This window comes from Lonchura striata, chromosome 16, assembly GCF_046129695.1.
Source record: "Lonchura striata isolate bLonStr1 chromosome 16, bLonStr1.mat, whole genome shotgun sequence".
Taxonomy (NCBI): domain Eukaryota; kingdom Metazoa; phylum Chordata; class Aves; order Passeriformes; family Estrildidae; genus Lonchura; species Lonchura striata.
This window is the reverse complement of record NC_134618.1, coordinates 10,530,792-10,547,574: the sequence shown is the minus strand read 5'-3', so window position 1 is coordinate 10,547,574 and position 16,783 is coordinate 10,530,792. Positions and strand designations below refer to the sequence as shown.

The window sequence follows — 16,783 nt, the reverse complement described above, 5'->3', positions numbered from 1 at the left end:
CTTGTAGTTAAAAGTATTGCAGCCTTGATGACATTTAGGACATGATGGGTGCTGGCAATTGGATACAGTCTAATGAGACAAGAAAGGAATATACAACTCACACTTGAACATCTCTTGGGAAGCTACTTCATGTATTTTTAAATTATTGTCAATACAGAAGCAAAAACTTTACTGACAAATATATGAAACTTGCTGTAAATTAGTCTTATTTACATTAATTTAGAGGTGATTAGAGTCAATAAACCACAGCTAAAATCAAGATCCAGATTCCTTTCCTAATGTTCCATCAGTACTAGGAAGAGTGGTTTTACTGATCCCACAGAAGTGAATGGAGAAACCCCAAAGCTCTCAAGCTCTGAAAATGCTCTTTCTATTGTGGTTTTGGAGAAGAAAGGAAGGGCTTTATTAAGGAATGCAGCAGGCCTGGCTTTCATTGATACTTGAAATTATCTGGACCAAAACAAATCCAATCCACATAAACAGTTCAGGGAGAAAAAGCTTTTTGGTTTTTACTTTCACATTCTTGCTTTTTGGCAGAATATACTTAATATCCCATTCATCACAACTACCCATCCAGAGAGAAAAATTGTTATTCCTGCTGTACTTCCTAAGGAAATTGGTAACCTCTCTGCCTTTTGCCTTAGCAGACTTCTGAAAAGAGCTGACCACTCTTTGGAGAAAGGGAAAGATAATGAATCAGCATGGAGGTTACAACAGCAGTTATGATAATTTATAAGCAAGTGTCTATAGCTTTTCCAGGGTTCTCGAGTGCCTGTTTTCTTTTATTCACAGCATTCAGGACTTTCTTTCTTGGCCCAAGCTCCATCTGAATGCTCTGTAGATCTTCATCAGAACATAGCATCAGGGCATCTAAATCAATTTTTTCCCTCATGAAGACCGGAAGAAACTCATCCAGCATCTGTGATGCCAGAAATACCTCAAGGGGCGTATTTTCTGTTTCCTCATCATCCCAAACAACTTCTTCCTCATTCCAAGGGACATCAGCACTGTTTTCAGCATCATCTTCCCTGCCATTCTCAGTATTTTCATATTGAAAGAGCTCACTGGCTATTGTAACTCTCATACCTTCTTTCTCAGAAGACACAGTTTCAGGATTTACCTCTGCAGCCAAATTCCTTCCAAACACAATCTTGCCAAGACCCGGCCGCTGAAAAATGGAGAGCTGACTGTCATTACCAGCAAGGTTTCTCTCTCCAAGGTCATTCAGTAATTCATCCTCCTCTTTCTCATCAAACAAATGCATCACACTTTTCCTACCCATATCATCCTCTTGGTCATTTCTTTGTGTTTCCTGCCTTCTTGTGCTGTCAGCTGTCTTTTTTGCCTTGAGTTTCAGGGTATCTTTCAGGTTTTTGGTTAAAGTATTTGTAGTATTTGAAGCAAAGAGATCGGGCAGCTTTACCCTGGAGTGTGTTCCTTTGGAAGAATTCACTGTGCCAACCTTTTCTTTAATATAATTCCGGTTCATTTCATGTTGGTGTTTCTCCTGGCGCTTCTCACATTCCTTGATTTGTCTCTCGACGTTCCTCTGGGCCTGTGCCTTTTGTTTGGAGACCTTCTTTGGATTCAGCAAGTTCTGCTCAGTGGCAGCTTTGTCCAGGATCTGGACACACTCCTTGCGGTCCCTGCTGGCAGCTGCCTCCAGGGGAGTGCGCAGGTCATTGTCCAGAGCAAAGATGTTGGCACCAAAGTTGATCAGAAAAGAGACGCAGTGGATGTGGCCATTGCAGGCAGCGTGGTGCAGGGGCGTGTTCCCCCAGATGTCACACTTGTCCGGGTCACCCCTGCCAGGAAAAACAGCACACAGTGAGCTAGGCTACCCACACTGAGCTCTGCAGTGGCACTGAACAGACACCAAACGTGTCACTCTGCTCTGCTCTGAGGAGAACAGCCCAGGGACAAAGGCTCAGCTTGGATCCAGCCACTAGAACCGGGCTGCACCCACTGACACAAGCCCTGAGTGTGGCTGTGTGTGTGGCATGAGCTCTGATTCCTGCCCTGTGAGTTACACAAGTTCACAGGGCTGACTGTGACTGCATCTCCCTATAAGGGAGCCAGAGCATTTTCTTTGTTGTCCCAGGGTTTGGCAACTGAAAGTGGGCTTAAACTTTGACTTATTCCCATTTGAATTACTGACAAAACTGTTACAAGAACATTTACATGGAATATTTTAAAGTGCTCTTGGTGATTTGTTCCTTTTGCATGTCAAATAGAGGGCAATATTAGAAGGTTTCCTCACTGGCCACGGTGATACACACTTAATGAGCTCCTGCAGTAATTTTTAGGTAGGTAATAGGTCAATGACCTGGAGCAAACCCCTGATTATCCATTTGTTTCCATTGCTATTAGTTTAAGCCCAGATAGATGCCATTGTTTTTCAACTCTTTTGTTCTCTGTAAGCTGCTTTTAGTCATGATAGTTTGAAAAGCAGAAGTTCATTTGAAAATAAAATGCCACATTTTTTCAATTGAATTTAAAGCCAGTGAAAACTATTGCTTGATTTTTAACTCTTGCACTGACTTCAGACTGAACTGCTGCCTGCAGACAAGAATCAGCTTGAATATTTAGATACACATTTGGCAAGGTCAGCCTTGGCAAGTTTCAGAACAGAACTTGTGTGCTTTTGTGACCAACCAACAAGGTGGCCACAGAAGCCCAAAATCTTTATTGACTTCAGAGCCAGGGACCAAATTTACAAGGAGAATTTCTACTCTTGGAAGTTCAAGCATTTCAATGACTCGAAGGTTGGTGCCACGGCAGCTGTGAAAGACGTGGCACATCCTTGTCACAAAATGTCCTCCAGGCACGGATCTCTGGCTTTGGGGCTCTGAAGAAAAGCACTGCCAGGTTTGTTGAGGGCCACATCTGAGCACACCCTTCAGCCTGAGCAGGCAGGGTCGGGGGTCCAGCCGAGCCAGCTGTGCCGACCACGGGAGCTCAGGCTTTGCCACAAGGAGGTGGCAGCTGAGGATCCAAGTTTCTCCACTCAGCCATGTGGAAGCCATGTGTACATATTTCTGCTTTGGTGGCTGTGCCCTGGGGAGCTGCCTGGCTGTGGCTGGGCGTGCTGGGTTCCTGAATTCCCACATTAGTGAGCTGGCTGGGCACCCTGAGCCTGGGGAGCGCCGGGTCAGCCGTCCCCCCAGGGCCCTTCGGAGCTGTTTGTGGTCTCCTCTCCCCGTGGAACCTGCCAGCCTTTGAGTCTCAAACAATTGACAGACTCGAGTGGCTGCTCCCAGCCCAGTGGGACTTTGGACAAGGTTTGACATCTGCTCCGGGTTCTCATACTCCTCCTTTCCCTGCTTTCCCAAGGCAAAGGCTCACACAAGAGAGCAGATCCTGCTATTTGGTCTTGCCTTTATTCATGTACCTGCTAGGCAAGCAGAGAAAATGTCTCCTGATGCCCAGGAAGACAAATTATTTCAAGATGAAAGGGGTTTATTGCTAGCTTTCCAAGGGCCAAAGCTTAAGAGTCCTAAAATCTGCAACCACTCTAAAGAAAATTGCCCTGTACCTCAGAGCCTCTTTCAGGAAACCTCTCCAAGGAAAAGACAAATTTGTTGAAAATAATTAAAATATTTTCTCATAAGAAAACATTAACTGACTGGAGAACAGCTCGAACATCACCTAAAACTCATCTTCTCCCCAAAAACACAATGAGAATGCAGCCATACCTCTGATAGACACATCTTTCTGATTGTGTCAAGAATTCTTAGATTAAAACAAAGGTAAACACATATGTTTGAAGATTTTGAGGTGATACTGTCCCAAAGCTGTCCTCTAGCAAGAAAAAAACTTAGAAATACATAACAAATATACAGAAAATTTGATCTTTGTGTCATCTGCTGTGATTTCTGTCAGCTTATGTGGTAGGAGATATATTTTTCACTCAACTTTTGAAAAAAAAAAATCTATTTGTTCCTTATCTAGTTCTTCTGGCTTGCAGGTGTTCAGGGACAAACATTATTGACAGGTACTTCCTGGGAACTGCCTTAATTGCACAGGTTGAAAAGCTGTCAATCTATTTTTGCTTCTCTTAAGGACACAGTAACAACCATGCAGTCCAAAGGTCTTTTTCGTTGTGATACCACAGCCACACCTGAGCCCAATCAGCTATAAAGCAAATCTATGAAAAAAAATTTTTTCAACTCCATTTTTAATAAAAGAAAGATACATCCAAATAGTTATTCAACTATTCCCTGCAATCTGTTCACTGTTCTGCAAAAGAACATTTTATTAACTCTATCTCTACACAAGAGCAGACTTTCTTTAATTAGATGTTATTACAGAATCACAGCTTAAAAGGTAGGCTCTGAGCAATAGACTACTTATGGTGGAGAGGTAATTACCACTTCAATAAGACAGTCTAACCATGCAAGACATTTAAATGATACAGACATTTTATTACTAGAAAATAAACCTGTAGAAAACCTTCCTTTCATTTTTTCCCTTTTTTTCCCCATTTTTTAATGGTTTACAAGGGTCCTATCATGGCTTCTGAATCAGTATTCTCCATTTTAGCCTGATGGTAGTTGTTAAAAAAGCACAGAAATAACCATTTTAGATGTTACTGGCTCAAGGCTGTCTGTTGTGACTCGCCTCTGGATAGCATTTAATCTTCACAAGTGCCTACTAACTGCACTTTGGAAGCAAATGGGAGGTTTTTTTTCTGTGAAAACTGTTTCAAATTAGGGATTTCTCTACTAAACCTGTCTCAAGATATCCTCAAAGGTTGTTGGCAACCTTCTCCAGTGAGGAAAGGAAAGGCGCCCTGCTTCTCTGAGCTGCTCTCTGAAGGACACGATGTGGTCCTGTGGGTGCTGATGTGCTTTCACTGACAGACTACCTGAAGAACTCTTCAACCCCGGTCTGAAAATATCAAAGAGACCTCCCTGCAGGCTCTGGACCTAAACCACTGCCACTAAAGAAACAGTTATTGGCAATGCATTAAAGAAATTACAGTGCTTTTCAGCCTTTTGGGCTGGAGGTCACCGGGGCTTTAGAAACACGCCGCAGTAATTGTAGTTTTGAGGCCCAGGCTGTAAGCAGGGGAGGCTGGCTGACTTACCCCCTCCGGCAAATGACTTCCAGAGCTTCCAGGTACCCGTGGTAGGCTGCCAGAAGGGTGGGAGTCATCCCATCTTCATCAGAAGTGTTGAGGTCTTTCCTGGTGGCCTCTTTCAACAGGTCCACGTTGCCATCGGCCGCTGCTTTGTGATACCTGCTCGACATTTTCAGCAGCTCCTGGCTCCTCGAAGCAGCTCTGAGCGATATCTGGGCTGCACGGTCAGTGTTCCATCACAGGAGAGTTCATTAATGATTACAAGCTGAGACATCCCTGTGAGGAGGGGAATGGGGAGGCAAAGTTCATCCTTGCAGGCTCTTTGTCTGGAGATCTGCATAGGTAACGATGCTGTGCTGTGGGGAATGCTTTCATTTCCTGGAAGGTGGCTCTGCTTTGTACAGTTTGTTGCATAATTGACTGCTTAGAGAGGGAATCCAGTAATTTTCTCCATGTCTTTGCCTGACTCTTTGTGGGAATTGCAAAAGGACTTTGAACTACAAAAAGAACCTCAAAAAAACCTTCAAAAGGCCATGAGTGTCAGCGTGACCAGGTTTCACCCCAAGTAATAAAGTATCCCTAAGTCTGATGGGAGGAAACACACAAGCAGTTACTGGTGAAGCCTTTGTAACCCATCTTTTACTGGGATGCTGTATTTGAAAACAAGTCACTCCCCTGCCAAACCAGGCACTTCCATGGAACTATTTTGTGTACACAGACTGGAAATGATGAGCAGGGTGATATTTGGATAAAACCCCCAACAAGTCTGCAAGTCACAGCTGGCAAAACCACAGCTGTGTAAATTGCATTTCATCAGGAGGTCTTCAGGAAATTGGCAAATATAAAACTCTTCTGACAGGTATTGTAATCTCTGTTTAGACACAGAAAAAATGTGCAGGATTCCCTCAGGATACCACAGGGAATTCCAGAAAAGGAAACATGATGGGCCTGCACCCTGCCCCAGCTGGGCACTGTGGTCCTTGCCTGGGAACAGATGGGTCTGTCCCCATCACAAATAATGATTTATTGATTTAGAAATCATTTGCCCTGAGTTCAGTGGCACTAAGGGCTATCTCTCCAACCAGAAACTTACAGAATTAGACTTATTCTAACTTCAAGTTCAAATGAATTGCAAAGGGCAGGCCATATAAAAAGCCAGTTTTCAAACAGCAGCTGAAAATTTGGTAAGAGGCGACTGCAGCTTCCTGGAGTGCTGTGAGCTCAGGGTTCTTCTGGCCACATTCACAAGAGCTGCCATCTAAACATTACTTTTTGCCAAGCTGCTTTCTGTGACTCAGTGAATTAACCTGGATCCCAGAGACTCTACCCTCAGCAATTAGCAGTGGGGTTTTGTTGCTTGTTGTGCCCCCATTAGAGAATCACAAACCAACTCCTTGCTCAGCGTTGGTGCAATCCCCAAATGGAATTCTGCCACCTCATTTATATCCCATAATTCTGCCCCTGTGACACAGCAGAGACCTCTCAAAATGGGCTTTCTCTCTTCATTGTTTTCTCAGGCAGGCACTGAAGAGCTCTTCAGGAATGAACTTGTACCAACCTTTTTCTTCCCATGAGGACAAGGGGAGCCGGTCAGATCCTGTGACAGGTTTGAACCTTTGAATAAACAGCTCCAGGTCAGAGCAAAGCCAAGCCCTGGCTGTCCCTCGTGTCACCCCAGGCACAGCTGTCCCTGCTGCTGTCCTGCCCTCCCAGGGCAGTCAGGATAGGCTGTGCCTCACCAGGCCAGCATCCATCCCCACTTTAGAAGAGTTTTATGCTCAGGTTCCCTGCACTGCATTAATACTTTTCTAATAAAAATGCAGTCATTTATTCTGTTTTCTATTCAACCAGGATCAGCATGGAGCTAAATTTACAGCTACAAGAAAAACTAGCTGTTGCAGAACAAAGATAGGTAATACATGTGTGTGTGTGTATATATCTATATCTATATCTATATCTATATCTATATCTATATCTATATCTATATATATATATATATATATATAGATATAGATATATAAGATCATCTGTTTACTAATGCCATTGAATTTTATTTCTTTTACTTGGCCTTTTTTCAGGGGTAAAATGATCACCATTCACATACTGCATATACCACCAGTGCCTGGTAAGAGAGAGGAAACATGATACACTCAGGAAAAGTGATTTGGTGGCAGAACAGTCCTTTTAGTTTTCAAGATCCTTAGTTTTTACTACAGAAATACCTTAATTTGCTTTTCTTTTAATTAATGCAGCACATAAAGTGCTGATCTCAGAGTGATTTTTACCATTAACATCTGAAAATATTGATTTTAAACTTAGCTGGTATAATGCTAAGTGGGAAACTATTGCTCCAAGTTTTAGAGGTAAAGCAAAATCCTTGTCAGTTGGGGAGAAGTTTCAGACTTTGCAAGCTTTATTATTATTTCTGTCATAAAAGTAGGCATCACAAAAAAAGAAGAAAAAAGAAAAGACCAAACAAAATCTTCATCTGTTTCTAAACTCCTGGTAGTTGTTCATTTTTGTCCCATCCAAAAACCTCAACTTGAAATTGAATAAATGATTCAACATCAAATGAGGAGAATTTCTCAGCCTGAATAGAGATTATTCTTTTGAGACTAAAGCTCAAATTTGTGAACTTTTTAAACTCCCCGGATAGTTAGAATGAAGCTTTTATTTTTGTGTTTGAAAAGAACTTCAGAACCATTCCACTTCCAATTGAAATGTCTTACCAGGCTCATGAGAAACTCTGTTGTGATGGTACATGGTGTTGTAAACTAATGAATTATTTAACCAGCAGCTTTGATTTGTTATTGGATTTCATTGTGTATATGGGTATTATGCTATTAATTTGAGAATTGTCTCAAATAAAATATTGCCAGTTAAACAAACTATTTAGATTAAAAGGCTGCAGCATCACCAGTTAGGTTGTTGCAGATAACGTGGAGAATAAATCTGCACAGTGATGTTGTGCCATCTGTTTTGCATGAAGTATTCTCCAGCACAACATTTCCTCATTGAAACTTTTATAAGCACAAAATGTGGTATGGTAAAGGCCATGCAAGGGGAGGCAAGTAAGTCTCTGCTTGCCTAATGAGATCTTTGGAACTAATGGGCTTAGAGAAGAATGAAATTAGTCACACTGGGTAATCGTGGCTACACCATTCAGAGATGATGACAACATTTAAAAAGAAAATAAGACCTTATTTCTTCACTTCTTAGGGAGGCCAAACTTCTGTGTCCCAGGACACGCTGCTGCTGGATGTCCTCTTGAGCAGCCAGATCCCACACCAGGCTGAGGGTCACCCATGCCAGGCTCAGAGTGACCCCAGCACTGCCTGACACCCCCCTGATGTGATTGCTGCTCTGCTGTGGGTCCAAGGGCACAGCCTGCACACAGCAGGGCTGGCAGCAGTGACATTAACTGTTCTATCATAGGGACTTCTGCAGCTCTACCTGTGAGTGCTCAAAAGTAGAAGTCCTGACCTGGCATTCAGGCTCTTGGCTTTGTTAAATCATTTTCCTTGGTCTTGGGGATCTTTTATCTTCACCAGTGTTTCAAATAGTCCCAAGAAAAGCCATGTTGAGCTCATTGGTGTCTCAAATGCTGTCATGCTGGCACAGAAAACTCCATTTAAAAAATAACTGCCAAAACAGACATGCATTTTTCTACAAAATATCTAACATGGGAATAAAGGGGATACATTATCAGAGCAAGGAGAGGATGCCTTCCAAATAGAACAACCCCTGTTAAAGACTTAGTATTTACCTTAAGGCTCCTGTGAGCTGCCCCACTCAAGGAGCAGCAGGTGCAAGTGCTCTGTTTCCTGGGCAGCAGAGAGGTGGCACCTGTGTGAGCCAGACCCAGGGCTTATAAAACCCTCCCTGGGCAGCCAAAGACCAAGCTTGTGGTGCCCTGAAGAGATGGGGTTTGAGCAGCAGTGCTGGAGCACCTCAAGGATGTGGTGAGTGTGGTTTGGGATACAAGGGAGGTGGGTTCTTTCCCTGCTGCTCTCTCATGTGATTCTCTTTTCTTTGCAGGTTGCTGCTCCTGTTTGGGTTTTTGCTGTGCTTAGCCCCTTGTGCTGATGGCCTGGGGGATCAGGATCTCTTGGGTAATGTGTCCTTTCTGGGCTGGCTGTGGTGGGGATGTGGGTTTTGGGTTTTTTTGGGGCTGTTTCCCTCTGCCTTGGCCTGGAAGAGGCTCTGAAGGGTGTCTGGCTGGGGGGCTTGCAGGGTGTGTGCCTTCAGGGGTTTGCTGGAGCTCATGGTGGTCTTCCCTCTGCAGATAATGTGACCTGCCACAGGCATGGGATGGAAGTTGAGTTTTCCAGAGAGCTTAGCAACTACTCCTGGCATGTGTGGGTTGTTGGTATGTATTGCTGCTGCCATGGCCCTTCCTGCTGAAACCTGCCTGCTGCAGGGCTAATTTTCCACATCCCTCCTAGATGTGAGTGGTGAGGAGATCATGTCCTGTGACCACGCTGTGGATTATGAGAGACTGATACTCAGTGTCCTGTTTGTCAACTGCACCAGCCTGCAGGTAAAGGGGTCTTCATCCTGGGAAGCTGTTGTGATGGAGTTAGGAGATGTTTAATTTTTTTTCCCCGGGACAGGACTGGGTTTAATAGTGTTTCTATTTCTAACTTTCTTCAAGACAGAGGATACTTATACTTCTGATAATATAAAACTCTTATAGAAGAACACTTCATGCCAAAAATTGAAAAAGAAAACCAAACTCAAAGCTACTGAAGTTCTTCTTTTTCAACTATGCATTAAATCCCCCAGCCTGCCATAGATGTTATGCTCTCCTTTAGAGGACTTGAACTACTTGATAGGTTTTCTTGTAGGGAGGTGGACCAGGTTTAAGAGTTTCTGAGCACCAATCTGTTTAAATGTGTATCAAAGACAATTAACACCATATGCTGACCATAGCAGTTGAGGTAGAGTAGTAAGTGGGAAGCCAAAACCAGATGCTTTACTGGTGTCTGTTGCTTTGAAGTATTTGAAATACCACAAAACTTTTCTGCTGTTTATTAGCTTAGTTTTTTTGGACAGCTGACTCTCTGGCACTAAAACCTGCTACTCCTCAGAGTTTTCTTCTTGACTTCTGCAGTTATCTTGGTATCTTCTGCTCTTCAGCCTAACCCTGTGCCCCACTGATTTCCTAAAGAGCTCATCCTTTTCCTTTGGGCTTTTAAGACAAGAAATAATCTTGTCCTTGCGCTGGTGCAAGCACCTAAACCAACTCTGAAGCCAGAATTCAGTCCCAATGGCTTTTAGGTGCCCTCATGCTGTAGTGAGTACTGCTGCCTCTTTCTAATTCATGTCTCTTGTCTGTAGCATGGTCAGCACCAGCTCTGGTTGAGGCTGATGGTGAATGACACAATGGGAGAGGAGACAAATATCACCTACAGCACTCACTGTGACAGCATTCCTGTAGATGAGGTCACCACTCCTGTGTTTGCTGGTGCAACAAACTGCACCAAAGACTTCATGGCAGTAAGTAGAGGGGTGGGAGTGCTGTAGAGCCTGCTCTGAGGCTTGTGAGGCAGGGTGGCTGTCTCCTGGAGTGGTGTGTGTCTGGGATCAGGGGAAAGCTCCAATGAACTGCAAGGAGGTCTCTTGGCTGCATGTTCATTTTGGCTTGGCTGCTGGCTCTTTGGAGAGCTGGTTTGCAAATGGTCATTATTGATGCACCCAGTCTGGCTCCAGTCCTATTGCAGGGGAAGCTGATTTTGGCTGTCTACTTTGGGAAGCTGTAGTAGAGATTTTGCTGTGTGGCTGCTACCCTGCAAGTTCCTGCAGTCTAAGTTTCATGATGTGTTTCAGGTTAGCTTCCCAGGACTCATTTCAAGTCTCGGTGATGAGCATAAGGTATGTGCCTTCCACCTTCTGAAGGGAGCTGGGGGGGAGTGCCTGGGGTTTTGGCATAAACTGAGCCTGAGATCTCCAAGTTTGGGCAGGGACCTCTCTGATGGACTTGCATCTTGTTGGGAAGCCTAGTTCTGCCCTGTCAATATAGGGAGCTTGAATGTACAGCCTGGGATGTGGCAGCCCTGCAGAGTGAAAATCGAATGCCTTGGTGCTTCTGTGCCTTCCTTCCCTAAACAGGGATTTCCTGCTTTCCAGGTTCCAGCCACTCCAATGTCCTGGAATCTGTCAGTTGATGATGGAACCAGAATACATCAGCTAAGCCTTGGGCAAGCAACACAGCAAGGCTATAACCTTCTAGTTGATGGACACAACCTGATATTTCAGGTGGCCTTTACTGCTACTGGAGTTGTGTCCTACAAGGTATGTGAATGGAGAGCTCCTCAGCACTGAGGAGTTACCCAGCCCCTGTCTGGGCAGCACTGTCTCCCTCCTGCAGACCTGGGGGAAGCATTCAGGCCAGGGCCAGAGTTGATGTCAGGCTGATGCACACACTGGCTCAGCCCAGCAGGGCAAAGCTGTTTGGCTTTGCACAGCTGTCACTGAACTGCCTGGCACAAGGGTCTGGGAAGTCACAATGTGCACCTCAGACAGCAGCACAATGAGTGGGAATCTTCAGAAGCAGAATTCTAGCTACAGCCAGTCCTGGGTACATCTGACTGGCTGTCTCATGATCAGCAACTGCTTTTAGAAAGGGTGAAGTGGGCAGAAACTGCTGTTGTAAACCTGAACCTGATGCAATATGTGGCCTCTGGGATTGGTCTTGTGATGGATCAGAGCTGAGCACTGTCTAATAGAGCTCCATCTTCTTTGTCAGCACAATGATAAGGTGCTCCACACTGTGGCACTCAAGCTCATGTATGGCCCTCCTGAGCGTAGACTGACTGTGGAGTCAAGAATGCTTTGTGCTCCAGGTAATGCATGGAAACAGCCAGAACCTGACCTGTTTTTGCCCCTGGAAAATGGATGTTATATTTATCCAAGATATTGTTGCAGGTCCAGCAATCTGTAATGCAACACACATGACTGTTGCCATCCCAGCCTTTCCAGGGATCCTTATAGATGTGGATGTAGAGAATAAGACCATCCCCATGGATCAGCTTCAGGAAAATGGAATCACTCTGGACACACAGAGAGGGATCAGGCTGTATATTAGCAGGGGAATCCTGAAGTCCAGGGTGAGTTCTGATCCTTGTCACAGGTGTTGGTGTGATCACACCTTCTTGGTGTTTTAGGACCCAGAGGCACAGAAGCTTTGACCTTGACTAAGCATCTGTCAAGTCAGTCACAGCCTGTGGCTGGCTGAGGGCAGGTGTGATTAAGATGAATGCAGACTTACTTTGTAATAGATAGGCATAATGCAAGGTGACTTGGGTTTCCTGGGGTCTTTTGGCAAAAAGAGATGGAGGTGAAAATATTCCTCTTGGAGGGCATAGGTATTTGGCATGCCTGAGCAATGCAAATGAGCTGCTCCTGTAGCCACTGCTTTTCAGGCTTGGCTTATTTGTTAATTAGCTCTAGCAGGTGCATGTGTTAAAAAGAGATCTTCTCACACTCCAAGAGAATAACTCTTGTCCTTCAGCTACATGGGGAGAGCTGCTCAGGACTTCAGTACTACATGTCTTCTTTGAAACTGGCTTTTCACTTCCATGGGGAGACTGTGGCAATGGTGATGCACCCTGAGTGCCCCTGTGAGAAGCACACACCAATAGGTAAGTGACTCCTGCAGGTCCTCAGCTGTGCTCCCTCAGCATGGCTGATTGCTACACTTTGTGTTGGATTAGCTCATCTTGCCAATAGCTCCTGGCAGACAGAGCTGTCACTGGCTCGCACGACAACTTATGTGAACCTCTGTTACAGCTGCTGTATGCACCCAGGATGGCTACATGGATTTTGAAGTCCTTGCAGAGAGTACCACACCCCTGCTGGATTTGGATACCCTCAGGCTCAGGGATCCTGTGTGCCGGCCAGCCTACAAGTCACCTTTGAATGACAGGGTTCGGTTTCATGTCCCACTGAATGGGTGTGGGACCAGGCACTGGGTGAGTCTGTGGCCAGGGTTGGTGGGGGTGGGATTCATGCACTGGCAATGCCCTCACTAATGCTGTTATTTACCTGCAGTTTGATGGGGAGCAGATTCATTATGAGAATGAGGTGAGGGCATTATGGACAGACCTTCCCCTGGGCAGGATCTCAAGGGACAGTGAATTCAGGTGTGTCTGGAAACCTCTTTAGGCCATCCAGTACTGTATTACCCACACAACAATGTATGACTTACCTGCTCCTTCCCTGTTCCAGGTTAACAGTTGTGTGCTCCTTCAGCAATAGTGATGCCTCCCTCACTGTAAAAGTAGACCACCTTTCTCCTCCACCTTCTTCAGTGAATCAAGGCTCCCTCTCCTTAGTTCTTCTAAGCTACCCAGGTAAAGCTGGCCCAGTTGGCTGGGGGAGTATCTGGAGCTTGTGGAGGGGAGGGTGGATGAGTGAACTGTTCTGGTATATGGACTTCTGTCCTGGTGTGCTTCCTTCCTGTTCATCCATGCTGCTTGAAGCAGGTACCCCAAACCTGTGGCCCTTGGACAGGCAGTAGTTGTCCAGCCAGCTGCTGTTAAAGAGCTTGAGACCCTCTTTGCACCCTGAGTTACTTAAGTGACTTTGGCTCTTGCAGAGGACTCGTACAGGCAGCCCTACCGTGAGGATCAGTATCCCATAGTGAGGTACCTGCGCCAGCCCATCTTCCTGGAAGTTCAGGTCCTGAACCGCAATGACCCCAACCTCCACCTGGTACTGGATGACTGCTGGGCAACAGCCTCCCAAGAGCCAAGATCACTGCCCCAGTGGAATATTGTTGTAGATGGGTGAGTGCCCTGCCACACAAATGAAAGTGCCTTTTGCAGTGGTTGTGAGGAGTCTCTAACTCTCCCCTGCTCCCTCTCCAGTAAGAGAGCCTTAAGCATGAGTGCCTTCTAAGTACTGCCCTGGGAGGCTGGAATGTAGGAAGAAGGTAGCACCTCAACCTTGAACTTGATCAGCTACTTCAGAGTCAAGGCCAACAACCCAAACTTTCTCTACCCTGGTGTCCTGACTTAGTTTTCATTTTTTGGCAGCTGTGAGTATGACCTAGACAGCTACAGGACTGTGTTTCACCCTGTGGGACGTGGTGTCAGCTATGCTAACTATCGCCAAAGGCTGGAAGTGAAGACTTTTGCTTTTGTTTCTGGTGACAAAGCGCTTCCTGGCCTGGTAGGTGACATTGGACTTGGAGCAGTTGCTGTTTCAAAATGAATGGATATCTCATTCCTCTCATTGTGTCCCAGGTGTACTTCCACTGCAGTGTTCTGATCTGCCACCGTTTTCACCCAGACTCCCCACTGTGCATACCAAGATGCCCAAGGCCATCTAGAAGCAAGCGAGGTAATGTCTGAGTGGATTTTAGGTTGCACTGATCCAAGATAGCCCACTGCACTGTGGGGTTCAACTGTGCTGTGTTTTCTGTTGTAGAAAGTGGGATGGCAGCTGTGAACTCTGCTGTGGTGAGCCTGGGGGGCCCTGTTCTCTTTGTGCCAGAAGAGTGGTCTGCAGCCCAAGGTACTGAGCCAGTGTGGTGCTGGGGGTGTTACCTGGGCTTAGTGAGGATCTGACTCCACAAACAAACTGCCTTTCCCCTTGCTTTGCAGGGAGCACTGTCCTGAACAAGGAGATGTGGGCTGGCATTGCAATGACTGCTGTTGGTGCTCTCTCTCTGGCCACAATGCTACTATTTTTGGCTTTTCTTAAATGCCTAAAGCGAAGAGCATACATGGTAAATGTGGTACATTAGGTGTATTTCAAAATAAACTTGAAGTAGTCACTTGGTGAATTATGTCTGTCATGTATTCCTTCTCCTGCATCTAGTTATGCAAATCAACACTGTTCATCCTCTGAATGCCTCCTTACTGTAGATTTGCCTTTAACAATGACTATAATACTTAATTTCCTGAGCATCTTTGTTCTGAAACAGACCACTGCTATGTTAAATTCTTGTTGGACTTTGCAGCAAATTTGCTTTCTTGAATTGCTTATTGTTCACATTTGTGATTCTGTTTGAGTTTTTTAAAATCTATATTGTGCCAGTATCTGTGGTATGAGTAGCTCCTCCAGCTGCTCTTGCAAATATGAGCCCTACACTGTACCTAGAAGTTCAAACCTGGCTTTACTGAAATTATGTAGCAACACCCAGAACTTGTGTTAAAACTTTACTGTAAAAAAAAAACAAAAACAAACCCCTTTGCCCTTATGGGAATCAGATAATTTCAAAAGGTCTTCAAAGGAGATATACAGTAGAGCCTCCCTTTTCTGTGTAGAGCAGCCTAGAAGGACACCAGAAAAACTGAAGTGAAATGGACTTCCTGCTGCCAGAGCTGGTCTGATGACTGAAAGTTTCATTGGACACTTAATAGGGGCACCAGGAGTATGTAATTTGGGGTCTCAAACTGGGGGAGGAAAAGTGTGAGTACAACTACAGCTGCCTTGTCTGCCATATAGCTATAGACAGTGCTGTCAGTAATGCTGCCCACCTGAGGTGAGGTAGTTTTTCATGCAGTTATTTTGCATTTTGTACATGTTGCCTTTCATAGTGAAGGAAATGAGGCATGAAATATAATTGCATGTGACAGAGTGAAAGTGCTTTGTTGCAGTAGGAGTGTAACAGCCTTAGGTTAAACATTGGCAACTTTGTGTGAGCAGGGAGAGTGATCACCACAAGTCCAGCTCTGTGGTCTCTGAGTGTGCAGGGTTTCAGATTAGATCAGTGGCCAGACCCTGACACTTGTCAAACATGCTGTGCATAAATGACATGGGCTGTGGGCCTGTCTGCCACAGCCCCTGCTTCACTTAGGCATTAAGTGTTAATGTGTATTTTGTACAAAGAACATGGAGTAGACACCATGATTAACATGATCATTAGACCTTATGCTAGTATTTAATCAATTATAATAATCACAATGAGACTATGAATCTCACATTGGAACCACTTAATTACAAGTCAGTTACTGTCACTGGCCTGATAGAAGTTAGGGTTGAAAGGATAACTTAAGCTACTGTCCAGCAAACAACATGCTATACTTAAGTCTTGTTGACTTAGCACTTGGCTGGAATATGAAGTATTTCTGCAAAAGCCAGGTAAGTGGTCCTTGATGAAGAGGGTTTATGTACTTAACTGTATGTTGTACTTAATTGTATGGGCTGTTTACTTCTTCTGCCCCAAATAAGGCTAATCTTAATATTTGCTCTCACTAGCCTTGTTCTGAACTGTGGGGGAAACTTCTTTGTGTATATTCAGGTAGAGATCTTTGCTTGTTTCTCATTAATGGACTTTGAACCCTTTGCTTTAGGATGCTTGGAGTTTACTAAATAATGTTACAGTGACATGTGAACATTCTAGTTAACATCCCAATTAGCTAAATTATTTCTCACATATCTTGCATATATGAATCTGCAGACTTGGGTTAGTGAAGGTATTTAAAATAACTTGGGTACCTTCAGTATGGGAAGCAGTGAGAGCTTTACTTTTGCTCTTTTGAGTTCTGTATTTTGTACTGTTTTTACTGCCTGAGGAGGTGAGACAAAGAGCTTGCACATGGTGACAGCCATCTAGGTCAAAGAGAAGGTTATTCTTTCCTAGTTTCTGCCCCTGGCTGATATTTTCTGGGGTAAGACTTCAGTGTGGCATGTGAGAGGCAATCTGTCCCTGGCTTCTGAGAGGCTTAACTATAGTTCTCTCAGGGTGGC

General features: G+C 44.7%; 2 protein-coding genes across 2 annotated transcripts; one reads left to right on the top strand and one right to left on the bottom strand.

Moving 5' to 3' along the window:
* Positions 1 to 730: 730 nt before the first annotated feature.
* Positions 731 to 5,253, bottom strand: ANKS4B (ankyrin repeat and sterile alpha motif domain containing 4B). Its single transcript, XM_021539660.2, has 2 exons — positions 5,090 to 5,253; positions 731 to 1,805 (listed from the first exon to the last, which is right to left on the bottom strand). The coding sequence occupies exons 1-2, from the start codon at positions 5,251 to 5,253 to the stop codon at positions 731 to 733; spliced, it is 1,239 nt and encodes a 412-aa protein (XP_021395335.2).
* A 3,751-nt stretch (positions 5,254 to 9,004) lies between these two features.
* ZP2 (zona pellucida glycoprotein 2) lies at positions 9,005 to 14,834 on the top strand. Its single transcript, XM_021539662.3, has 18 exons — positions 9,005 to 9,045; positions 9,122 to 9,195; positions 9,369 to 9,452; positions 9,529 to 9,623; positions 10,424 to 10,582; positions 10,913 to 10,957; positions 11,213 to 11,377; positions 11,832 to 11,928; positions 12,011 to 12,192; positions 12,597 to 12,726; positions 12,875 to 13,056; positions 13,136 to 13,227; positions 13,313 to 13,437; positions 13,683 to 13,872; positions 14,122 to 14,257; positions 14,332 to 14,428; positions 14,516 to 14,602; positions 14,692 to 14,834. Exons 1-18 carry the CDS (start codon positions 9,005 to 9,007, stop codon positions 14,832 to 14,834), a joined length of 2,124 nt encoding a protein of 707 aa, XP_021395337.2.
* The last annotated feature ends 1,949 nt before the right edge of the window (positions 14,835 to 16,783 follow it).

Bases quoted from the DNA above. Each gene is read 5' to 3' on its own strand.
- ANKS4B (XM_021539660.2), bottom strand. From the start codon at position 5,253: ATGTCGAGCAGGTATCACAAAGCAGCGGCCGATGGCAACGTGGACCTG. The intron at 1,806-5,089 runs GTAAGTCAGCCA...TTTTCCTGGCAG, and splicing joins GAAGTCATTTGCCGGAGGGG to GGGTGACCCGGACAAGTGTG.
- ZP2 (XM_021539662.3), top strand. From the start codon at position 9,005: ATGGGGTTTGAGCAGCAGTGCTGGAGCACCTCAAGGATGTG. The intron at 13,228-13,312 runs GTGTGTCTGGAA...TCCCTGTTCCAG, and splicing joins TCAAGGGACAGTGAATTCAG to GTTAACAGTTGTGTGCTCCT. The intron at 14,258-14,331 runs GTAGGTGACATT...ATTGTGTCCCAG, and splicing joins ACAAAGCGCTTCCTGGCCTG to GTGTACTTCCACTGCAGTGT.